General features: G+C 32.9%; 1 protein-coding gene across 1 annotated transcript in view; it reads left to right on the top strand.

Annotated features, from left to right (window-relative positions):
* LOC132741855 (tensin-1-like) overlaps nucleotides 1-26,958 on the top strand; it is a 165,390-nt gene that overhangs the window by 113,454 nt on the left and 24,978 nt on the right. The window contains exons 12-15 of the mRNA XM_060730117.1: nucleotides 17,626-17,856; nucleotides 20,793-21,662; nucleotides 21,785-22,171; nucleotides 24,596-24,897. Coding sequence (XP_060586100.1) covers nucleotides 17,626-17,856; nucleotides 20,793-21,662; nucleotides 21,785-22,171; nucleotides 24,596-24,897 — 1,790 coding nt within the window. The remainder of the gene's footprint in view (nucleotides 1-17,625; nucleotides 17,857-20,792; nucleotides 21,663-21,784; nucleotides 22,172-24,595; nucleotides 24,898-26,958) is intronic.

The following is a 26,958-nucleotide window of genomic DNA, read 5'->3' as shown; positions in this document are numbered from 1 at the left end:
GGTGAATTCATAATATATTAGTCACATTCTAGAACAAGAATATTACTAATGCAAGACTAAGTGACTTTCTTAAGACTTTCTCTCCATTATAAGTGAGAAATGCATATCTGCAAGGGTTAAGTTTAGTTGTAGACGTTTCTAGAGGTAAACTAAAAGTCTTGTATTTGAGTTTTGGTCAAGCTATTCGGTTTTCTCACCTGGCTATATTTAATTAAAGCAATGTGTGTAACCATTAAAATGGAGAAATTTTTCAATCCATTAAGATAAAAAGTTTTGTAAAGAATGAGCAAAATTGCAAGAGTTCTGTAGCAATATTGCAAGAAAGATCTATTCAATATAAACAATATTCAATACAAATAATACTAATCCAATCTTTATTAATGTATGGCTGAAAATTTCACAGATTTTACCAGAAGCTCTCCTATATGCTTGATTAGATTATCCTTTAGACACAAACAACTAGGTGATAATTAGATAAATTAAGGAGATAATGTGTAGAAGATAGACAAACAACAGATAAATCTCCCATTTACCCAGGATTATCTTCTGCACATCTGTTCATATTCGTAAAGTGTGGAGGTGTGTATGCGCATGCTGCATCAGTTTGTAGAATCCATACACCCTCTGTTAAAATCCTCAGCTCAATTTAACTTGGTGAACTGATTTTAATAAGTTTAATGTTAATTTAGTGAGCCATTTTAGTTGGAAATTGATAACCTTTCTCACCAATTATGAAGACGGTATGGGAAATGTGTAATTTTAATGAGAACATTTTTTTCCACACCAAAACCATTTGTTGAGGTTTATAAAATCATCACAATCATGATGTTCTATTTATTTTTTTGACTTTTTGTATCGATTAATACTTAATATTTATTTTCATGAAATGTCTAGATTTCTATTATAATGATATTTTATTTTTTTGAAAGCGATTTGAAATTTTGTTTGATAGATAATATAAATAATTATTTCACATAAGTCTTTAATAGTTGATAAACTAATCATGTATATGAAGAATTGTTCATAATTTTTACTTTTAAATTCAATTTTTATGGTAGTCAAAATGTTACACACTCTATGTATTCTTACATAGGAAAATACAATTTAGGCATTATTTTGTAAAGATCTAGGCCATAGTTTACCCTCTTAAGATGATGAGTTATCTAAATACCAGATAAGACAGATTACAGATGAAAATGATAACAAAATAACATTGGGCTAAGTGGAACCCCTTGTGATATTCCCCTTTTCTTCAGATAAAGGTATTATAAATGCAGACAGTGTGAATTAGGTGAATGGATGATATATATCCTATGTCTCAGTTTTTATAAGGATCTTAGAATTTCTGAAATTAGGTTGATAAGCTTGGACTCTGTAATGGATAATAAGGACAGAAATATGGCTGAATAAATCCTGTAGTACATAAAAACGAACCAATTTTTCATTTGATTTATTGTTCATATGTTCTTACCACTTTGCAGTGTCTACATTTATTTGGGCATTTAAATGATTACATCCTTTTAAAAGGGGTATGGTGTCACTCTGTATATTAGGGGTTTATTTTGCGCACAATAAAAACAAAAAACAGTAACATATAGACGTTAAGTATATAATAATGCAATACTTGGAATTGCTATTTTGGTACTATTTTATTATAAACATATATTTTCATTTTTAATGTGATTCTAAAATGACATGTTGGTTTAATTTATTGTTTCTTTGCTTTTTGACACTTTTTACAAAGTAGTTGTGACAAAATAAGGTTATTGACCCCCCCTCCAGGTAATATAGTTTTACAGCTTGTATGTGAATTTCTTACCTGAGATAAAACAATTGGTGTGTATATATATGGCCAGACGCCCTTTTCTAGGTCTGACCACTCGGGGAATTAGCTTTAAATCTTAACTTCACAATTGCTTTTGAAATTTATATAACAACAAACTTTAATGTCCACATTCAGTTTCTTTTATTCCATATGATAAGCTAAATCTTTTACACCAGTCCACCTTATTATTAATCAACTATTATCTATTACAATATCAAATTAAATCCTTTTATACACTTCCAATCTTTCTACTCAATTTATTTTCTTTTCTTCTCCTAACCTTTTTAACCTAGACTTAAACCTCCACTGACCTAACTTTTCCCCCCAATCTGTATGTCCAAAATTCTATCCAAAACAAAGTATCTGCCCCCTTTTTGAATTTATCCAATCAAATAATATATTTCTTATCTTTAATCTGTCTATCATAATTAATAAAACATTATCACATGTGCATTTGACCATCTTCTAAGTTTTTACATCAAAGGATTTCACACCTAAGTGATATTGCTTTGAGAAGCTGAAGGAAGCAGACCAAAACTAATTTCAGTCTATCCCCTCAGCTTTCCAAAGAACCAAAATATGTTATTAGATCACATATTAGCATATTATTAGGTTGATCATAAACATAAAACAAAATATTGCCTGGCTACATTATCTCGCCACCCAGCTAAGTTTGCTCCGTCAAACTTTATACATAAAATATAAACATATCAATGAACATTTAACAATAAGACAAGTAATAAACAAAATTAAAATCACTACTTAGCAATTTACATATAAATATACAGATAAGGTGGACTGGAAAACTTCAATGTTTCAAAGTATATAAAACACAATTTAAAATGCAATACAATGTATATAATCATTACGCAATCAACACAGTTAACAGTGTAATTATAGGAAATAGTATTATTTTTTTAAAGTCTTGATATTCTTAATTAACCACAGGAGATCTTTATATAATTATGTTCATAATTAAATTTCCATATAAATCCATTTTTCTGATATAATGTCACCACAAGACTTCCATTTATTTCCATTTCATTTTAGTTCTTTTTGTCTGGTTAACACTTACTTTGATTGTTTGATTTTAGTCTTATTTCCTTTGCATAAAGATAATTGTATTTACAGTTAAACACACATGTTTTTCACATTTTCACTTCAACACTGTCATTTCACTGTCATCTTTGTCATTGTAATCAATTAAAACACTTAAATCACTCATATCATTTTTCAATCACATATTGCATAAACTTATGATGATTCAACCATATTTTTCAATCATGTCATCGACAAATAAACTTAATTTCAATTAAACACCTGTAGCATTAAACATACAAACTTCTGTATTTACCCACAAAAGCATTTTTGTAAACTTTAATTTATGACTGTAAAGCTAGAAGATGTGAAAAATAGCAAACTTAAAAAAATAAGTTTATACAAAAAAATGTAACTATAACATTCTTCTTTTTGCTTTACATATAAAAATATACAATAATCATATAATACTCAAGAAATTCTTGGGACTTGACTATTTTAAGCTTTGCACAGCTCAACTGTCACCAAAGATTCATTAAACTCACATTTTATCTCCCTTAAATGCCTTTTTGTCCATCATTATCCCCAAGTAAAATGATACAAATTCTAATAGACTATGATAATACAGCCAGTTCATCAATTAGACTTACACATCTATTTTTCTCTAAATCACCTCAACTCTATACCTATGTATATAATATTATATTGGACATCAAATCACAATAACCTCCGAATTTGTATTCTTATATTAGCAAGGGTATCACATATACGTTATACCAATAAAGAACAAAGTTGAAAATAGTAAGAAAGGTTATATATTCAGATTTACCATGCCAGTATAAATGTTGCCAACAAAAAAATCTAAACATAAAAAAAAATGTGCGCATATAGAATTTGAATTTAGTTACACATGACATAGAAATTTTATATGAGCCAGACTTAAACCATTTAACACAATGCCCTAATGGAAATTGCAGTGAAAGGACATCACATTTTTATTCACCCCCAACAACAAGAATCTTAATAGACCAACAATACTCTCATAAACATACTTTAAGCAGTTTCATAATTATATAAACTCATTTTTTTTTTTATACTATATTTTTGCTATTTTTATATTTTTTATTTTTACTACAATTATATCTCTCATACCACTCTTAATTCTCACATACTGGGACGTTTCGCGCACAGTGCCTGAGAACGTTGTACTTAATGTGAAAATTCTTTCTCACATCTTCTGGCAAATCTCCACTATAGCGCCACTCGGTTCGTGTTCTCCCAGTTTCATTACGGTATCTTACCAAATATTTTATACCAATCTACCTCTGTGATAACTTGCCTTAACAATTTTTCTCCAAATCAAAGTTATCTAAATTTGAAACTTCAGGTATATCTTGATCATTAACTGATGAAGACGGGGGGGCTCTGTCTCATCCTTTTCTTGGTCATCCATCTCCAGCTGTTGTATTCTGTCTGGCAACCCTGATGGATTTGTCGGGTCTTAGAGCTGGATTGGGTGTAGGGTCTCAACCTATTTGCATGTACAACACTTTTGACAGCTTGATGCGTGGCTAAATTTCGTAGACGAAAATTGACTTCACTTAACTTTTCAGAAATGTAGTATGGCCCAGTCCATTTTCTTGTCAACTTTGGTGACTTTCCAGGTTCTGTCTTTGGGTTATACAGCCATACATTGTCTCGAACCATAAATTTTAGGCGTTGCTGCTGTCTTATCATAATACCTTTTAAACTTTTTGTTGAGCTTTTAGTGTATTTTCCTTCACCAGCTCCCGACATACTTTCTGATTTTCGATAATACGTCTCAAGTGTTGTTCATTGAGTTGTTCCAGATGTGACAGTTGGAATAAGTGCAGTATCAAGAGGAAGCCTGCATTCACGACCGAACATTATATAGAAAGGGGAGTAACCTGTAGAATCTATAGCAGGACTGACTCTATAGCTCATCATAATACTTGGAAGAAGTTGGGCCCAATTAGTCTGTTTATCATTACAGTAAACCCGCAACTTTTGCAATATGACAGAATTCATCCTTTCAGCAGTAGAATTGGTTGCTGGATGATAACTACTAGTGCTAATTTTACTAATTTGAAATATATTACAAAGCTCCTTTCATTAAACTTTGACATAAAATTAGACCCCCTGTCAGTCAAAATAGAATTCGGACAACCAAAGCGACAAATAATTTCATCATACACTTTCCAAGCTACAGTTTTTTGCCTCCATGTCTTTCAAAGGGAATGCCTCACACCATTTACTGAATTGAATCAACAATCAAAAGAACATATTTAAAACCATCAGCTGTTGTCGGCAATGGCCCTAGAATATCTAATGTAATCTTGAAAATACTTCACCTATAGGGCAATGGCTTTAAGTAAGCCTATATGTTGATGAACATACCTTTTTTTGACATTTGACAAGGCTCACAAGACTTGGCAATATTTCTTAATGTCATTATAAATTTGATGGCCAGAAAAATTTATATACGTATAGCTTCGTAGGTTTTCTCAATACCATAATGTCCTCCTGTCAAAGCATCGTGATACTGCTTAAGTAATATATCCCTGTATTTAAAAGGTACTGCCAGCTGTTTCTTGACATCCACCAATTTTCGACCTCTCGCCCCTTGGATGATACATGTGATAAAGGACACCATCTTCTATTTCATAGTGCTCTGCTTCTGCAACCAATCTTCTAGCAGCTGCACATCCTCTGGAACTTTTTGTTGCTCCTTATACTCAAACATAAGTCTGAAGTCTGGATCTTGTATTTGCTCTTGCCTCAACTGAGCAGCAGACAAATTGCAGACTTCTTGAATAAGATTGGCAGGATTTAAATTTTCATAGTCATCCATGGCATCTAACATCCCAGAAAGGGTATCTCTTTCTTTACTTGCGGTTACCATGTTGACCTTTGCTGTGACAACTTCTTGGTACTCTAGTTTATATTCCATGGTTGTTGACGTGCATTCTATGGAACAAACCTGAGGGTGGATATGAATGTTGTCGCAGTCCATGTCTTTGTCTTCTTTCACTTGCTCAACATCATATTCTCGGCGACTCAATCCATCAGCATTGGAGTGAAGCTTTCCTGCTTTATATTCTACCTCATAATTGTATAACCTTGTAAGTATACAGCCCATCTACCAAGCCTACCACTAGCCTTATTATCTTTCAAAGATTTTAACGCAATATGATCTGTTACAACAGTAAACTTGCGGTCAGTCAAATATGTATGATAATATCGAATACCCTCAACTAAAGCTAAGCCTTCCAATCTGAAATACCCCAGTTTTTCTCAGCAGGACGAAGTGATCTCCCACCATACGAAATGACATGTTCACGACCCTGCTCATCCTTTTGACCCAATATATAAGAGATAGAAATACCACTAGCATCCGTGTAAAGAATGAACTCTTTTTCAAAATCAGGAAATACCAAAATAGGAGCTTCTGTTAGTTTTCCCTTTAGAGTGTCAAAAGCATTCTGGCACTGCTCAGTCCAGATAAATTTTGAATCTTTCCGCAAAAGATTATGCAAAGGCTTTGCAATACAGGAATACTTCTCAATAAAACGTCGATAATAATTTGCAAGACCACAAAAAGAGCGGACCTCAGTCTGATTGGTTGGTGTCTTAAAATCTCGAACTACCTTGACCTTATCTTTATCAACACAAATACCCTGTTTTGAGAAAATATGTCCAAGAAATTTTACCTCCTTAGCTGCAAAGAAACATTTACTTGGTTTAAGCCTCAAGGATGCCATTCTGAACCTATTAAAAACTTCAGACAAGTGTTCTAAATGTTCATCAAAATCTCGTGAGAAGAGTAAACAGTCATCAATATAAGTCAATGCATACATGTAATTTATACCTCGTAGAACCTCGTGCATTACCGAACTGAAAGCAGAACTACTGTTTATAAGCCCGAATGGTAAACGATTGAATTCCCAAACACCCTGATGTGTAACAAAACCTGTGCGATCCTTCGTGGCGGGGTCCAAACCAATTTGAAAAAAACCTTGAGCCATATCCAAAACACTAAAGATAGTAGGTTTCTTCTCCCCTACTGCATCAGTAACATCATCAATTTTAGGTATAGGAAAAGGTTCAAATTTAATAGATTTATTTGCAGCCCTGTAATCTACAGCAAAACGATATTCACCTGAAGATTTCTTAACAAGACCACAGGACTCTGCCATTGTGTAGTAGAAGGACTTATAATACCATTTCTTTCCATATCTTCACACTGCTCCTCAATAACTTGCTTTTGTGCTGGCGACACCCTATAAGGCCTCTTTCTAACAGGAGGGGCATTCCCAGTGTCAATCTTATGAGGGAAAATTGACACTGGGAATGCAGTGTCAATCTTATGAGGGAAAATTGTACAATGACCCAACTCGGCTGTATTAGTGGCAAACACATCTCTATTCTTACCAAGAAAAACGAGCAACTTGTATTTTTGTTCATCAGTCAAGTCAGAATTAGTAAGATCAATGCCTATGGACCTAGCAATCTCAATGTATTCACTGTCTGATTTCTCATTCATTTGTATTTTCTCACCAGTATGCAACTCATTCTCACAAATATCATCAACACTAATTCGTTCAACTCTCGCTACTGGTTCATTTTGGCCTTAAATACATCACTTCACTTGTTGGATTTAAAATTGTATAAAAGTTCTATTACCCTGGACATTTGAGATTGACCTAGCCCCTATAACCTGAACTTTGCTTGGTAAAGTTCTTATAGGCTGAATAACAGATAAGCCATTTTGATTTTGCCCTTTCACTTTTACTTTTGCTATTACACAAGATCTAGCTGGCACTGAGATTTTATTGACAAGTCTTGCTAGACTGGACTTAGATGGAGCCCCAAACATTTTTACAGCTATCAAACCCTTTTGAATGCTTAAAATGTTTTCACCAAAATCAACTGTAGCATTTTGCTCAGTAAGGAAATCTTTTCCTAGAATAACAGACTGATTTAACTTTTTAAAGACATAAAATGTTTGTACTAAAGTTAATCTGCATATAGATATAGGAACAACAACCTTGCCTATGATTTTCATAGATGAGCCATTGGCACATTGGGCACTTGGTAAATCTGAATGTAAAAGATCAAATTGCTTACTCAGACCACTTCTTTTATACATATCATTGGTTAAACAGCAAATTGATGAACCACTGTCTATCATACCAGAAGTAGAAAAATTTCCTAATCTTACATCAATTAAATTTTTCTCATCTCCAATTTTATATGTTTTCCCTATAGATATATTCTTATCCTTTTTCTTCTTACCCATGTTTTGCCCATCCCCCAATTTTTGTGAGACGGGCTCGCACCCCTAACTCTTAAAACATTTACTTTTAACATGACCCATCTTATTGCAGGTAAAGCAACGTTTATTGCGATAACAAGAAAAAGAAACATGGCCAAACCTTCCACATGTGTGACACTTTATTCCATCTTTTCCTTGCTGACGCCCTCTGTATGGTCCTGGTCTTTGTTGCCTGGCTCTGAAATTTTCCTCCCTGCTCCTTGGATTGTACGTCACGGTATGTTGTTTGTCACGATAATCCTTTGGAATGGATACTTCACTTAATGTTTCAACCTCAGATGCATGTAAAGTGTCCAGTTTCTTCGCAAATTCGATCAGCTCATTGATACTGGTTATATCTCGAATAATTATTTGTTGTTTAAGTTTATTGTCCAAACCAAATATAACTCTGTCAATAATTTCATCCTCCGTTTTTTTAAGTAACCTCCCTAACGTCTCCACCTCTTCTATGTATACAGATACATCTCTGCCATCTTGTTTTATTTTCATAAATTTTGCATACAAGTTAACTCTGTCAGTCTTATGGGAAAACCTGCTTTTAAAAGATTGTTTTAAAAGTTCAAACGATTCTTTCGTTTCTCTATTTAAATTTAGATACCAAGCTTCAGCACTTTGGTTCAGAGTTAAACAAAACTGAAAGCACTTTTCTTCGTTGCTCCAATTATTTAATTGTCCGATTTTCTCGAATTTCTCCAAAAAAAGTCTACATTATCATTTTGTTCATATTTTGGTGTTGCTATCAATTGTTTATTTCTTGACATTATAATTTAATAAAAGTTCTAAGAATACTTCCGGATTCTCACACCATTATGTGGCCAGACGCCCTTTCTTAGGTCTAACCACTCGGGGAATTAGCTTTAACTCGTAACTTCACAATTGCTTTTGAAATTTATATAAACAACAAACTTTAATGTCCACATTCAGTTTCTTTTATTCCAAATGATTTGCTAAATCCTTTACACCAGTCCACCTTATTATTAATCAACTATTATCTATTACAATATCAAATTAAATCCTTTTATACACTTCCAATCTTTCTACTCAATTTATTTTCTTTTCTTCTCCTAACCTTTTTAACCTAGACTTAAACCTAAACTGACTTAACTTTCCCCCCCAATCTGTATGTCCAAAATTCTATCCAAAACAAAGTATCTGCCCCCTTTTTGAATTTATCCAATCAAATAATATATTTCTTATCTTTAATCTGTCTATCATAATTAATAAAACATTATCACATGTGCATTTGACCATCTTCTAAGTTTTTACATCAAAGGATTTCACACCTAAGTGATATTGCTTTGAGAAGCTGAAGGAAGCAGACCAAAACTAATTTCAGTCTATCCCCCTCAGCTTTCCAAAGAACCAAAATATGTTATTAGATCACATATTAGCATATTATTAGGTTGATCATAAACATAAAACAAAATATTGCCTGGCTACAATATATATATATAATACAGGATGATTTATATTACCAACTATCCTATCTCTCCCAAGTTTTTGTTGTATAAATCATCAGGCAAACATTTTGCAGTGTTTTTACTATAATTGCTGCCATAGCAACTATTTACTTTTTCTGAGAGATTTTTTTTTGTTTATATTTGTTTACATAATCTATGATTTCTGGAATGTATCCTCTCCCAATGTGAAAGGTGAAAAACTAAATCTTGGCTAAATCTCATGAAGAAAGTTTTTAAGTTGTGTCTTCCCTCTTGAAAGATTGTTTGAGATATTGAGGATACATTATACAGTAGAAGACTCTGGTTTGAAACATATTTATTTATCTCCGGTTGCGAAACGAGTTCTTGCAACTTACATTAATCACGTTCGAGTCCGCTTCCTGGAACCAACTAGTACTTGTGTCAATTGTCATGACCATATTAGTGTTTGGATCCATGATTAGCAGACACCTCTAACCACAAGGCTACCACTACCCTAGACTCTGGTAGATGGTTATGTTGTTTAAAATTGTTGTATAGATATTCGATATTTCCGAAAGATAAGATAATATGTCTGAAATTAGGTGATGAAGTGCAATGGTCTTAAACAAAATATGACAAATTTGATATCAAATGTTGGCATCTGATTGGTTTAAATTATGATGAAATGTGATTGAATTTCAATAATGCTTGTGCTTCTTTTACAGATTGATTTCAGTATCTTTCACTTCAAAAATGTTTTTGTCATACAGTGCATTGCAATGACAACTAAGAACAGTTCAAAAGAATGGAAGTGGTTTTAAGTTGTTAGGGTTTTGTCTTGAAGACCCTAAGATCTTTGGCTCAGACCAGCAATTTTTTTCACAGCCGTGAATATCTTATCCATATGACACAAGTATTTGTTGGTTTCAAGAAGACAATGATTATTATTACTTGCAAGACTTTGTTAAGCAAATCAACATGACTGATTGTATGAAATCGACATATCTGAATAATTTTTGAATGATGCTTGATACATGTAAGTGTATTTTTTAAATGGCATACTACATTATTTTTGTAGGGAAAATTTGGGTTCATTTTTCTGCTGAAATTTAACCAGTCAGTTAATTTATAGTATGTGATGCTCTATTGCAAACTGCTGAATCGTAAATAATGCTACCCAAGGCAGGTTCATGTTTAAATAGATATTTTAATGTTCAAACTGTAAGCTTTTTTATGCGCTTGATTAAATAGTTGAGTTTTAGCCAGAACTTGTTCTGAAATTTTTATCAAGTCACACAGTTTTTATCTAAAATGCATTTTATTTTTGAAATTTAGCCAAGCAAATTCCTTAGCATCACAAAAATAGGATCCTATGGAATTATTTAAATGAAAAGTCCCTCAGATTTTTTGTTTTTTCCTCTATTATCCTAAACACAATAGCAGATAAGATAATTTACTTAGAAGATAGTTCAATTTGCACCACTTTATTTTGAAAGTGGTTTAGGGATTAATGTTCCAATGCTCTTGCAAAAAATGTGAACAATTTTAAATTACCCAATTTGACAAATTTCTGAGTGCTTTGGACCAGATATTGAATTGAAAACTTACCATGGTGAGAAAAGACGTGCAACAAAATTGTTTCCTGGTGTCTTCTTGTCAAAAAGAAAAGATTGGAAGACTGCAATGAGTACAAACCAAAATGATGTTGAGTTAAATAGATGACCTTAAATACCAGGATGTGTGCATACCAAAACGTTTTGGAATTAAATAGATGTAGTTGTACTGAAATACCTCAACATGGTCAGATTAAGAAAAGATGTGACTCCTGAAGATTGTACTAGCTACAGTTATATATGACAAATCAAGAAATTGCAACATTATAATGCCCTGAAATCATGTCACCTGTGTATGGCAAAGTAACTTATTAAAAGGATGGGACTTAAAAATGAAATGTGATTTGGCATAAAAAGTGAGTGTGTGTAAAGATAAAGATCACAAAATCAAGTGCCCTGAAGAAGGTATATAAAAGTTTTAGGAGATGAAATCCAAAAGAAAAGAGAAGGTCTCAAATCAGTCTACACTAAAATGAAAAATACTGAAATACTTCAAAAGTTGCTTTTGCATTTTTAAATTGATCCCACATACCAATGAATGTTTTCCCCTCCTACATCACTCCATAAATATGAATACCTCCCACACCAGTATGGTCATGCTAAAAGAATGGAAGTTGCACCTGTTCCGATAATGATATGGCTAATCAACCTCTGATTGTCAGGAAATAATGATAGAGGTCAGTACATCACAATACTGGAAGGCACATGTGCTTGCCTGGAATTCATTATGGCTAAAAAATATTTCTGAGAAATGCTCTGAAGAAAATCCTGTCAGCAACTTAGTAATTAAGTATATATATATATGCCATTAGTTATGGATTACTTAGTAGACTGTTTGTTAGGGTAGATCTTAAACATTTTTGACCTTTCATGACTTTGAATTTGTCCTATGGTTGCATTAATGAATTATGACCTTTTTCTGGGATTCAGAAATCATTCTAGGATTAGTAGTTGGTTACTTGTGGAAAATTGCTAATTACTGGTTAGTTACCATTGGAAGCCAGTTTATGTTGGACGACTATCGAGATATTACCATAAATGTCTTGAAATGGGCATAAAAACTCTGTGACAAACAAGAAGAGTTATGGCCCTCTTAATTTGTGCCTTAGTACTTTTGTTACATCGTACTATCAGTCCTTAAAAATATAATTGATTTCTTTATACAATGACAAGAAAGACTGAGAGTTTTATGAAATAAATTTTTGTTTTATAGACACTACTTGAAAAACAACAATTTTTTCATTACTTCAACACTAAAAACAGTTGCCACTATTCTGTTACAAAATCAGCACTATTTTTGGCATGTCGTTTTTGGTCTTTAAGAATATTTCAGTGCTGGCTAAGGTCAATGTAACAGAAACATTGAGTAAGCATACAGGTTGTTTAGTTTAAAAAAATTGTAATTGTATCTGACTCGGAATTGTCCCAACTAGTTTTGATGCTGTATTGTATACAGAGAATGGGAAGTTGTAAGGAACTAATTAGAGTTAATGGTTCATATATGGAGTTGGTCCCTTAAGAGATGAAAAAGTTTGTGATCTTCTTGTAAGTGTGGTGCAATGTTTTGATTGGATGGGTTGGTTTTTTTGCATTTTTTGTATGTTTGTTAACTTAATGGCCTTGGAGACTTTTTTGTATGTTAATAATCAGAAGTGTCATTTTACATACAACATAAGTATATTATTTCAACATGAATATTGAAGTGTGTGTTTTTCACTGTGTTTAATATATACAACATGGATCTATCAGAGCATACTTACTATTGTCAGAGTTCACAGTAGATTTTGAATGTTAAATTGATATGAATGTTGATTTGATTAATATCAAATCAATTAAAGAGTAGATCAGACTTATAATGCTGTTTATAGTAATGTTGAATTCAATTATATTGATATATTGGAGAAAAGCATAATACTGCTTTATTTATATATAGGAGCATACATGTAACAATTACTAGTTAATTGCTAATTAATTTCTAATTAATTGCTAATTAAAGAAGTTTCTGCTTCTACCGGTATATAGTGTTTAATGAAAAGCTTTTGCTGCAAATTGAAACTTTTGGAAATGAAACAACTGGTGCAATTAGCAACCAGCTTTCACCTATTGCACTGCAGTGATATTTTGCACATTGGATGGTGCTGAAATACATGTTAAGATTGGTGTGCAGCAGGGGAATGTATCAACACAGCTTTCATTGGCAATAAACAAGACATAAGACACATAGATATAGATACAAAACAGCTGTTCTGGCATGGTGTCTTCATTGAATGCTTGGTAGAAAATTGGCATCTTGGTGCAAAGTAATTAAACATATAATGCTAGTAAGTTTATAAGAATACTGAGACAAATCTTGGAGTGTTTAATGAGTGTATAATCTGGATCTTAGATAATTTATAAAATGTTATGTATATATATATATCACTGTAAATGTTTTCTGTGAATTGTTGTGCTTGTGATCATGTCACAAAAATGGTGTATTTAAGCAAGCTAAAACTGCAAGTATTATAAAGCAAGTTCTTGGATATATAAAGACTCTTTTTCTGTTATTGGTTGCTGTGTAATTGTTAATGATAATACTATGATTTATATTATTGCATTCTTTAAACTCCATCTAAAAACCATTTTATAATTATAATTATGCAATATTTCAAAATAACCATGATTCGGAAAAATCCCAACAAAAAAATTAACAACAACAAAAACCCAAAAACAACAAAAACAAACAAATTTTGTTCTGAAATGGTTAACCTTAAAACTTTCTATAGATGCTTAATAAATAGAGGGGGGGGGGAATCCAGTGTTGATCAGAAGCAAAAAATTTAAAGATCTGTTTGGTTAAAAAATATTTTTTTGTGTGCAAAACTGAAAATGTTGGTGATATATTAAGATGTTCATTATGTGCACTCTCACGGATGGAATGAACTTTAGGGACTCTGTTTCCATTTGTTTTTCACTATAAGGTTTTATAGCCCATTGTTTATGTCTTTTTCTATTGTAAATAAATCATTCTAATCAGTGAGAAACTATATTATAGAATACTTCATGCTGTGGAAGTGATAGTTGCCAAATCATCTCTTTTTGTTGTTCAATTAGAGAGAGAGTCTAGTGAAATAATGGTTGTAAAACATGATGAATAATTGTTGGAATGGAAATGAATTTTTGGTGAGATGCATTCAATCTGTAGAGAGAAAAAAAAGGAAAGGGAAAAAAAAAAACACTCGAAATGTCCGATTTTTCTTTTATAAAATCAAAGATATTCAATGAAATTTGCAGAAGAAAATGCCTTTATTTTGAATTGCAATAGTCACAAATTAATTATGTTTTGATACAAAAATCAGGTACATAAAATAAAATGGATTATCTTAAGATATATAAACCTTTGAATCTTTTGAAAACAAAATGGCAGCTACCACTTGCTCTTTAATAATTTACTGCCCCCTCTGGATTTAACATTCACCTCTCTGTAGCAGTTATTTAAAGGAGCAGCTGTTTAACTCATAATTTAATCAAATTATTACACACCTCATATAATAAGATGAAAGGATTATGAGATTCTTTAAAAGATTCCAAAATTTTCAGAGATTACCTGTATGTACTTACAGAAATTCTATTTTTAGAAATTCTATTTTTAGAAACTACAGTAAGCTGAGATTTTTGTGGAATTTTGATTAGAATGAGAACTATCTTCCTTTCTTAATACTCTGGATTTTCGTGTTTTCTGAATATATCTGCAGGCACATGCTCTCTGTCTTCATGCAGCCGGTAAAATACCTCCTGCTCTAGTTTTGCAGAAGAGATATTTTAAGCAGCTGCAGAAACACTTGATTTTCCACTTGTGAGAGTTAAGATTTGTGCTTGGGATTTTAATCAAACAAGCAACTTTGATTGATATAACATGTTCTTGTTTTACCTGCATTTAGAATAATTCTCATTAAGAAAAAGGTATATCTTTTGATTAACAAAAGAGGACATTAACTCTTTCAAGGCTAAATAAATGAAATGACTTGACCATCTTTCTGGACAAACCAAACCTTTCATCATTTTTAGGGAAAATTACAAAGTATTTACTCAGCTTATTAGACCAAAAAGAGAACTGCACAGTCCATGATTAGAAGGCGCGGTCCCATAGGTATATTCAGTTTGAACAGCAACATGGTAAACATAAGTGTACATGAAGTTTGCTAGAATATAATACCAAGCTTACGTATCATATCAAAAATTTTTGGAAAAAGGAAATTTTGGCTCTAGAAATAGCCCAAAACAGCCACTAAGGTAATATGTTTACAACAGTGAAGTCTTCAAATATGTAGCTAAAAATCCCGCCACTTAGTTGTAATCTGTTAATTCATGAATCAATGCATAAAATCAGACTTTGGCCTTTGTTGACCTTTCAGAGGTATTTACAGGCCTGTTAACCACAATTTGCAGTCTCCATATCAGAAGCTAATCAAAATGTGTGTATGTTTTCTCCAATTGTTTTGATGAATTCCTGGAAATGATGGATAACAGGATGCTTCTGCTCCTGGTGATTTACAGGAGTTAAAATGTGACTCATTGTATGGGGGAGGAATTGATTAACCCATGGTATCAGAGGGGATTTTGTTAATCCCCATGGTATGGGGGAGGAATTGATAAACCAATGGTATCAGAGGGGATTTCAATAACACCCATGGTATGAGGGAGGAATTGGTTAACCCATGGTATCAGAGGGGATTTGTTAGCTCCCATGGTATGGGGGAGGAATTGATTTACCCATGATATGAGGGCAGTTAATAAATCCATGGCATGGGGCATACTGTATAGACATTATGATATGGAGAAGGAATGTAAAACTCAGGTTATGATAGAAATATTATGGGGGAGGGATTTATGCACTGAGGGCATGAGGGAGGAATTTATAAGCCTATGGTGTGAGGACAAAGTTATGAATCCATAGCATGGCTGAGCAGTTTTTAAGATCATGATAATGAGGTTAAGAATATTAGTGGGGAAGAAAATAATAGAGCCATGGTTTATAGCTGGAATGGTAAACTCATGGTGTGGTAGAAAAAATAGAAATATAAACAAATTCCAGTATGGGGGAGGAATTATAAACCCATGGCATTGGTGGGGGGATTTATCAGCCCATCATGGCTTAGGAAAAATTATAGATCCTTGTTAATAATTAAGGAGGAGTGATAAACACATAATGAATAATATAAACAAAAACAGATTCTTGAGTAAAATGGGCTTTTCGCCATGTTTTGTTTTGTAATATTAACAACTCAATGCATAAGATCCCAAATGTTTATTACAGCCTTTGAAATAATTTGGTAAATATTTAGTTGAATCATCCTGTAGACATTGCCAATTTATTAAACATAATATGTATATTTCTTTTGGTACACAAAAAACAGATATTTTGATAATAGCATTTTGACACTCCTGATATCTTGTGGTTTTACAAAGGTACAGAGTTAACTATGTTATATACCAATTGAAGACATCCATTTGGAGTTAATCATCTGAACTCGGCCCACACAAAAATCTTCCTCCTTTTTACCTGGAGGTAGTTTTTGTGTACTTTTAAGTTGATGATTATAATAATGTAATTTATACATGGAAAGTTTGGATAATTTGTTTAATGCACTCAGTGTAATTTACACCTTCAAAATAAAGTCAAATGAGTGGATTAATCGATGCAATAAAATGTGACATTTTGCATGTGTATTAAATTCTTGTTAGAAATTCAGTTCCTTAAAAGTGTTAAGTTTGAAAAAAATTCTTTTTGAATATGTGTTAGAAATATTGAAATAAATAAATAACTATTGGAATATCATTGTGGAATAAAAACTGGATTTAGCTTAAAGCATCATTCTTCACATAATAGTAAAATGTACTATACACACAGTAAGTTTTTTAGTAATACTAATTGTAACCTGCCCTTCCCCCACATCCCTGCTTATCTTACTGTAAGGTGTAAATGAATTGTAATTTTCCTACTCAGTTAGGACTTAAATTCCTTTAAAAACAGTGATTTTATAGCAACAAATGACTGTTTTAATAGGCTTGTTCACTATTTGCCCTATTTTTTAAATGGTTTTAAAGTGAGGCAAATGGGGTTATAGTCAAAATATAAAAATGTGCCAATGCTAGATTCTGAGATATGTTTGTTCTTAGTCAGAATCTCGCTTCTAGAGGCAGATATTGCCCATACACAAAATGGCATTTAATATCTCATCGCGAAGTACAACAAGTTGCACTAATGGGGTTGTTGCCAACAAAAAATAAAAGTGCTTTATGTATCATCATATTATAAATACATACAATTTTATAGTTGAATCTGTGAATCACATATTCAGAAAATTATACCCATCCTTTGTATATTTTCAGATGTGAATGCTAACGGCCTTCATAGTTCTCATCACCACCAACAACAACACGGGGTCGACAGTTTTCGAGTAACGCAACTGGACCACTCATCAGGTCCTGTTGACGGGAGTCTTTACGCGCAGGTCAACAAAAGAAAGCTGGAGTCGCAAATCATACAGAACGGGCCGACCAAACTACAAAATGGCGGCTCGTATTCATCGAGCATAGACTCGGGTATTTCTGCATTCTCTGGTATTGTTCCCTTTTTTTGTTGCATCTTGGTCTAGAAAGTAACCATTTAGTTCTTCAGACATTTTAAATCAACTTTATGATTTGTTTGAACTTTTTTACTACAAAATGAAAGAAATAATGTTTTGTATTTTGTTATGAATATGTTTTTGTTAATAATTTGGGTTGAATTAACAAAAATTTGGATGCTTCGATAGTGGGCTTTTAATTTTCTATTTTCAATATTATGAAGCTAATAATAGAACAGAATGGAATTAAATGGTTACTTTCTTTTTTATCTAAATTCATTGTTGCTTTTTTCTATTCAAAATAAGGGAGAATTGATTGTATGGAAGTAATTATAGCAATTAGCAGTTCCTTTGCCATCTTCTTGCTAACATTAATTTTGTTTCATAAATTATTTAAGGCTCTTTGAATTTTTGTAAATCAAATTTGACGCTGTAAAAGTCACATGGCTACTTAATCCCAGTTTTACAAGTGCTTAGGGGGTTACCTCATGTGCCACTGCAAGTATTTTTTTGTGGCAAAAGTTGATAACCTTATAGCAGCACTGCCTTTCTAGCTAGGTGAATGAAGAATTTAAATTTTGATACAGTATTTGAACCGGAACCCAATGAACTTGACCAATTTGCATATGACCTAAAACGTGTTGAAAGCAGAGTAAAATCCTAGACATACAAACAAACTAAAAAGTTTACTACTTGGCTACGAAGCTGGGGGAGGGGGGCCTTTGCCATGTCACAGTTGCCTATAAGTATGATTGTTAAGCAGTCTAGCAAAATGTTCTAAAGCAACAATGGATTCACTTCTTACATCTTTGTACTTCTATTTTTTTTCTAAAATTGTGTTAAATTTGTAGTGAACCTATTTACAGTCCAATATTGTTGACCTTTTTGTCCCTATATTGCCATCATTGACATGGAAAGGTCAAGGTCACTGACAGTTTGATGATAAGTATAATGTAAATCAGAAACAAGTTCAAGGTCAAATATTGGCTATATTTTTGTTTGAAACATTGGTTTGTTATTTGATAACATATATTAACACACGCCATAACTTAAACAGTACTTGTAACGCAAGTTGGGCCAAAAGTTTTTGCAACATTATTGTTTGCCCTCCCCTGGTTTGTGCAACACTGTTAAGCAAATAATATATATATTTTTTTAATTATTAAAAAAAAAGAAGAAATATGTCACATGTTTCCACCTACGTTGTACTTTTATTTTTCAGTGCATGCTCGAATTTCTAATTTCTTCTCTCGTCTTTATGTACTGTGCATTTCATTATTGTTGTTAGTGTGTGATTGTGGTTTTATAATGCCTATACCTGTATTAATTACACATACTTGCCATATCAGGTATTAAATCATAACCTAAAAAAAATATTTTACCATATTTGGTATCAAACATTATATTATATTTTATGCTTTATTCACAAAATATAAAATTTGTTGTGATATTCGTTACATCATGATTTAAAATCTGTTTTTAACATGGTTGAAGTAGTTATCTGAATGAGTTATGTGTAAATGCCTTAGCATCAAATGTAGGCTTGTTGCAAATATGTAAATTTTTTGCAAAAATGTAAGAAAACAATTGTGTTTGGTGTAGGTAATAAAACTTAAGTAATGGCTTTACTTTATTTGCTCTTATGTGATCAAATTGCAGATATAGAAAACATATACCTAGAATTTAATGTACACTGTCAAAAAGAAATCAACGACTGTTCCATATCATGTTCATTGCTTGCCATTACACAGGCAAAGTTTTGTGGGTCTGACCATTTATCACATTTATTGGTCTGATGGTTTATCACATTTTTATTTCATTGCTTGCCATTATAAAGGCAAAGTTTTGTGGGTCTGACGGTAAATCACATATCCACATCATTGCTAGAAATGCTATGCCTACTTCTTACTAAATTTTGAAGGGTCTGGTTGTTTATCTCATATCTGTATCCATTTTATTGCTTGCCAATACAAGGGCAATATTTTAAGGGTATCACTGTGTATATAGAATGCCTACATACTTATTTTATTGCTTGCCATTACATAAGCTCTGACTGGTTATTGCCTTGTCAATTCGATTTTGTACAGGTTTTGTTAGCACCTTTATTTGTCTACATCTCTTCTACCATTTTTTATCGGTGCTTAGTCTGTTATCCAGTAGTAAGAGAAAACAGCAGTAATTTTTAATAAGCTCTTCTGAAATTATTGTTCTTCTTTTCCAAAAACTTGCATTTTATGGATGTGATTCTGGCTTTTACTATTGTTGTTTATTCATATCTTTTATCTGCATGATTGTCAACTTTGTCGTCTGCTTTTTTTGAGGAAAGTTTAAAGTTTTTTGAGACAAGTTTAAAGAACTATGATAAAAATGTCTGTAGTAAAATTACATTGCTTAGTTACCTGACTATTGCTTAAGTATCATATCATTAAGTCTTATTCATAACAAAATAACCAAATGAAAATAAAACTCTTGAAATTGATGTGACATATGTTGAATATTGCTCTGTATACAGTAGAACTTTGGTGAGTTGAAGTTGAAGGGACTTGTGTAAAAACAGATCGGGACTTTGACTCATAAATGGGTCTCATTTTAATGACAAATCAAGCATTTGATGTTTACAAGCGTGGTACATAAGGTGTAACAAAAGGAAAGGGCAATAACTAAACCAGCTTATAGTAAAAAAATATCCTGAGTGATTATCACCCTACACTGGGTCTCAGGACTTTCATTTTACTTTGTCGCACTAAAAAAAAATGGTCTAATCGAAGTTCAACTTGTTGAAGTTCTACTGTATTTAACAGAATTCTATTTGCAACATTTTGATATTTCATAAACATTTTGCCTGTGATAATCTTTACATGCTATGTAAGAATTTTTTTATAACTTATAATTGTATAATAAAATGTGTTTATTTTTCTTTCTCTCTTATAGTACCTATGGGGGCATCTACCACCCATAAAAGCAGTGAAAGTTGGTCTTATAATACACGTGAACGAGATTTTCATCAACCAAATATGTCGAGTATGAGCAAATCATATAGTTCTTCAACAAGTCCACGATCTGGGAAAGTGGCGCTCGATGAACAAACACAACTTGATCAAATTTTAAGTGACTTGCTAAACGATCAAGCATTCGTGAGTCAGAAATCTCCGCCGGGGACACGAAGTTTTAAAACTGTTGAAGAACATACAAGCCCTGAGGGCAATTTAGTGGTACAAAGAGGAGACGTTACTTACAAAGTGCCAGAAATGAGGTCAGAAAAACATTATACCGTGAAAACTGAAAGTAAAACTATTACTGATGATAAGTACAAACCAGTGAATGCATTTACCTATACACCATCTTCGCCAGAAATGTCCCGGAGCCCTACGAGCCCTAAAGCTCCATATAGAACTGATTACGAGAATAATTATAGAAAAGAATCTTACAATTACCAGACAAATGGTCCATCATCACTTAGCGATGGTGAACACTCGTTGTCATGGTTACAACAACAACAAGCTAAATTGCGAGAAAAGAGTACGGAACGTGACCCAAAACGTCAAAGAAATGAACAGATGATGATCGAAGAACTGAAAAAATCTCAAACTCAAAATAAATATTTTCAAAAGCGAGCGCAAAGTGAGGAGTCCTCACAAGTGTCATCTCCGTTACAAAATGGGCCCACTAGCCCGTATAGTTATACAATTTCACGTACTCATACATATAATACAGACAAATCACCTAGTGAAACTACATTTAGACCTCATGACACATTGCCAGTGGCTGCTTCGCACACAACATACATAACGGAGCAGCTTTGTCTCCTTCAAAAATTTAAAAAAACCTCCCCATCCCTATTTACGAGATTGTTATTTCTACAGTAATACTGCCCTGTCCCCCCCCCCGCGCCCAAATGTAGAGATTTAATGCAACCAACGCAGCACAGCCAAACAGACGCGAAAAGTCATATAGCGGGGGAGGTTACCAGCAGAATGCAAGCTCCTGGAGGAGTGAGACTCATACACAACCCAGGGTTATTCAGAGGCATAATTCTGAATCGACTTATGATCGTGAACATACCGAGAGAGAATCGCGTCCGCAATATAGGACTCCACCACTATCTCCAAGATCAGTGTCACCCCATACGTTTCAAAGCTATAAAACTGTGTATAAAACAGTACACCATGATGAACCGGACTTTTCGCAACCTCAACCGATAGAAGTTCAATTAGAAAAACAGATACAAAGAGAACAACAAACAGTTAAACAGGAAGCAAATAAACCCCATTACATAACAGAGGTCATAGTTCAAAGGACAGGAGGGTCAGGTGGGTAATTTATTTGTAACCACTGATATTAAGAGTTTTGTTTTTAGTTAAATATATAATTATTTTCTAATATATCGCTACCATACCAAGTTCAGCCATTCAGTTTTTAGCACAAATTCCCTTGTTTTTAGTAGATCATGGTCACCCACACATATACATTTCAAATGTCAATTTTAGCTCTTGGCATGTAGATGGCAACCGATTTTACCCATACCAAGATCTGCTGGCTTGTCTGTCCATCTGTCTGTTCAGTCTGATCATGGTCTTCTGCTTTTCAGTCAGTACAGTATATATTAATGGAAAATTCCATTAAAACAATAAAACGGTTTGTCCAGATGGAAAGTGTGGAATGGTTTCAGGGTTCTCACTAGGACTTTAAAACATGGAGTCCATGGACTCCCAACCCTGAAAAAGTTGGAGTCCAAAAGTGCGTCGCAATTAATATGTTTACAGATTAGTCATTCAATGCTCACAATAGCATTGCTGATATTTTGAATCTTCAAGAGACTGCCAAAGTGTATAGTTATTCAAAAGAAACTCTGAACTACATAGTATAATTATTGTTTTGTTGTTAGTATTTATTATGAAATTATTTCATTATAATGCATCAACACATGGAAATCGTTTTTTTTTCACTTTTATACCAAATCAAATTTTATTCTGGTTAAATAAGTCCACTCTAAAGACAAAAAAATTATATTTGTAAAAAAAAAACGTAAATGTATATAGGCAGCGTTTAGCGGAATGAATAGGAAAATCGTGTACAGCTTCACACAGTGTGTAAGAGATTCATCCGATCGACAATTATTTTAGCAAATATCTTCAAAAGGGGGCAAATTGAAGATCGATATTTAAAGATTTAATGTTGATTAAATAATAAAGGAACAATTCATTCGCATGTTTGGCTTGGAAACCGAGAATTTTTGCGAAATTTTAGGGTTTCTGGCGAACGTGAAATCGCCGATGTTCGGGATCATTTTTCGGATAGAATCTAAATATCAAAGAAAAGCGTATGTGTATTTTGGTTTGTTGTCCTGGCATTTCGGCACAATATCTTAAATTCTTAATACTCTTATAGAAAGTTTTTGCAAGAATGAAACTAAAGCAAAATTGTGCCTAGAAAATGCCGAAAATATTCGACAATCATTCAAAATTACACTCATTTGTAATTTGAGAAAACAGTCTTTAAACTTGCGGCGTAAATAGTCGATAATTTTATCCTTTTGTCGGTAAAATTTGCTAATTTCCAATCAACTGTTGATCAAAGATATAAAATTATCACCTCGTGTTATATCTGGTAATTACATGTACTGTACAGCGCGTGTATAACTATTGCGTGATAATGATCGGAAGCGTTATCGCTGATTGGCTAATCGCTTCACGGGTCGATGTGCATAGGACCGCCTACCTATAGACTGACACGCGCTGACGCATTTGTGTATTTGTGGTTGTAAACAATCGGTAATTTTATGCGTCCCCAGGCAAAATTAAGCGTACGTGGAATCCTTGCTCTGAAATATTTGCGTCCAGCTGTAATAAACATGCGTACCGGGACGCCGAAATAAGCGTCCCCGAGAACCCTGGGTTTAAGCTCTTCTTATCTTGTTCAAACATAAATTTCTGTGTTACTGTGAATTAACTATGTGTCTTCATTGAACAAATGCTAACTGACCTTTGTTAGATCAGTTGAAGGTCAAAGTTTGCAAGTCAGGAGTTAAATTTGCTGTCATTTTGGTACCAAACATTTGTTACTTTTGACAATCCAACCCTTTAGGAAAAATGGGGACTTTACCCCTTTGCTCAAGCAGCTTTGGTGTGGGTGAGTAAGAAAAGACTGGTGCATTTACTTTGGTAAATAATTATCAGAAGACCTTTTTTCATCATAACTAAAGTATATAGCATTCTCACACTGCAAAATTTACAGCTTAGAAAAGTTAATCTTTTAGGTCATAAAACATCTTACTACCTGATATTTTACTGCTTAAGGTGCATTTTGAGAGAGTACACTCCTGCGAAATTGGATTGTGTATCGTAATTTTATGTAAAAAAAAAAAAATTTAATTCTTGAAATGTTGTTGCATAATTATGCATGGATATGTATTCAAATCAGGTTTTTCGAACTTTTACATACTACATTAAACACACTGATGGTTCGGATGACACAAGTTTACATTATATACAGTTCAATATTGTTAGAGTAAACAAGGATTTTATGTAGAAGGCCAACTGTGTGTATACATATTTAAATATACAATAATGGAGGTGTTTAAACAATATGTGCAAGATGCTTTGGAAATTTCTCAGTGTCTAAGACAGAAAATTGCTTTGAAATAATAAGTGAGTAGTTAAACTTGAATTTTTACAAAGAAATGTGAGTGGAATATAAAATAAGTTTTCTTAAGTTTTTTGTTTGTTATGTTGCAGATTCTAAGAACAGTACTCTGAACAGAAATGAAATGGATAGGCAAGATACTGATAACCGTTTGGACGCCCTCGAGAAATCCCTCCAGGCGGCGCAACACTCTATCATACAGTCATCTCCATGGCAACAACAACAACAACAGAATGTTATGAAACAGGAAGTGCGTCAGTTTGAGACGCGTACGTACGAGACAAAAACGGAGCAACGCCAAGAGCAGCGGCATGAGCAGCAACGAGTGAGTAGAGAGGAAATTAACGGAGGTTATCCCCGTAGCATGTCGCCCGTGTGGGATAATTTTGAGCATGTAAGCATCCGTCACCCTGTTTAACCATGTAATTCATATATTGAGGTTAAAGGTCATTGTCTATATTTTCAGTTTCTTCTTTTATTGGACAATTGTATCTTAATATACAAGTTACAAGAATCACATTCATTTAAACTATTTTGCTGTAAAATTTGGTATGTTAACAAAAAATTAAATCAATAAAATTCTATGCAGTTCCGTTAACTAAGTCTAAAATTTTGTTTGTTATTACATGTATTATAATGACCTTGACCTCAATCGTACAGCAGAATACGCTTAAACTTTACCATGTTTGCGGCAACTGAATCTACCCATGTGACCACTGCATAGTGCAGACCTAGGTCAAGTGGCACATCCATGCTGTCTGATCACATGGTGTCCAATTTTGAAAATTTCACTAAATAATGAAAGTCTTGCCAAGATTGAAAGATGGATGTGTCTGTTTTAAAATACTTAGAGTGGTAAGGGTTAAAGTGTCTTCTGCTTTGTTTGTATGAATGATGTGAATGATTTTTATGTAAGCAGTTCTTACTTTTGCTGAATTTTAGTCAACTGTTATAAATGAAATAGTCTTTTTTTTACTCAGCTTCAAAAAGTTTCGTGCCTGTATATATAGAGGAATCTGAGAAATTCCTAAGATTAGAATTATAACTGAAAAGTGACTCTATGACAGTGTTTTTGTAACTTTGAATGCAATTAACCCTGCAGGAACAAAAGTGATCAGCCTTTGCCACTAGTACAGAGCCAGGCCAGTCTGCACCTCCATGTAGTCTGACCAGGCTCTATACTGTTAGTAGCTCAATTAATGTATTTAGATATTGAAATCCGGACTGTTTCAAATTCAAAGCTGAAGGATCCATTATAGATATATAGTAAGTTTAGGGTTAAGATATTTTTAAGCCTATTCACAAAATAAAAGAGCTGCTTGCACAAAAATGATTGTTAACCATATATATATATTAGATATGCATTAAATAATAAGCTGACTGCTAAAGTGCTATTTGCCATATTTTGTTTTGAATAAATTGTATAATGCAAGGGAAACAACTCTCACATACATTTTATATATAGATGATATAGAGTTGTCTTTCTTAGAATTTAAAAAAAGAAAGGGAAACAACTGTTATGAAATCTTTATTTGAGAGTCTGCATAGTTACCTAAGGTAATGTTGACTGTTACAAACCCATCTTTTCTTGTTATATTAACTTAAAGATGCACTCATTGCGAAAATTGTTTAAGATAATAAAACCCGAATAAAATGTGCTAAGATTTTAAGAACTAAGTAAAAAGTTGCAAGATTTAAGTAATAAGTTACATGTTTTGTGTGACTAATGAATGATTTTTGAGTATTTATTACCATATTTCTAATGTGTGAGTAACACACAGCCCTATTTCTGCATATTTTGACCTTTTTGCGGTAATTTATATGGATTTTAAGTGTTGTTTGTAATGTGAAAATTACTGTGTCTGCTTACAATGTTTTACTTTTAAATACATTTATAAATAACTTTTTTTCATTAAAATTAGCATTAATCTGGAGGCATGCTTCTTTAATATATCTCGTTGGGAAGATAATTCATATACTTAGTTATAACATGACAACTGTTTGTACATGTATTAAATTGTAAGTTAAAACTAAATTGCATAAATATTCTTTCAAAACCCTATAATTACATGAATAATCAAGGTTCTCTATTTCTATAAATGTTTTATTGACTAATGACAAGGTTTTGACTATTGGGTAGCACTGGAGTTTTTTGTCATGTAAAGTTACTTAATTTGTACCTAATGTGAAACTGCTCAATCAGTAAAATTTGGATTTAAAGATCTGCTTCTTAACCAGGGGTTGTGGATTGGAATCCTGTATGACCCCTGGTCCAGTGCTACATGTATAACAAATGTACTTCTTATAAATAGGAGTTAACCTGTTACTTACTAAGGTTATAGTCAGCACCGTTTGCTATTCTATCGGTACTTATTTAGAAATTTTCCCTGAAAATAATTGATATGCATGTTTTGTCCTGATTGAAAAATGGACAAGTCTAAGATATTTAGGTTGA

This window comes from Ruditapes philippinarum, unplaced genomic scaffold (genome assembly GCF_026571515.1).
Source record: "Ruditapes philippinarum isolate M1 unplaced genomic scaffold, ASM2657151v2 ctg923_1_1_1_1, whole genome shotgun sequence".
NCBI classification, from domain to species: Eukaryota; Metazoa; Mollusca; class Bivalvia; order Venerida; family Veneridae; genus Ruditapes; species Ruditapes philippinarum.
Note: the sequence above shows the minus strand (reverse complement) of the source record. Positions and strands in the feature narration are given on the sequence as shown.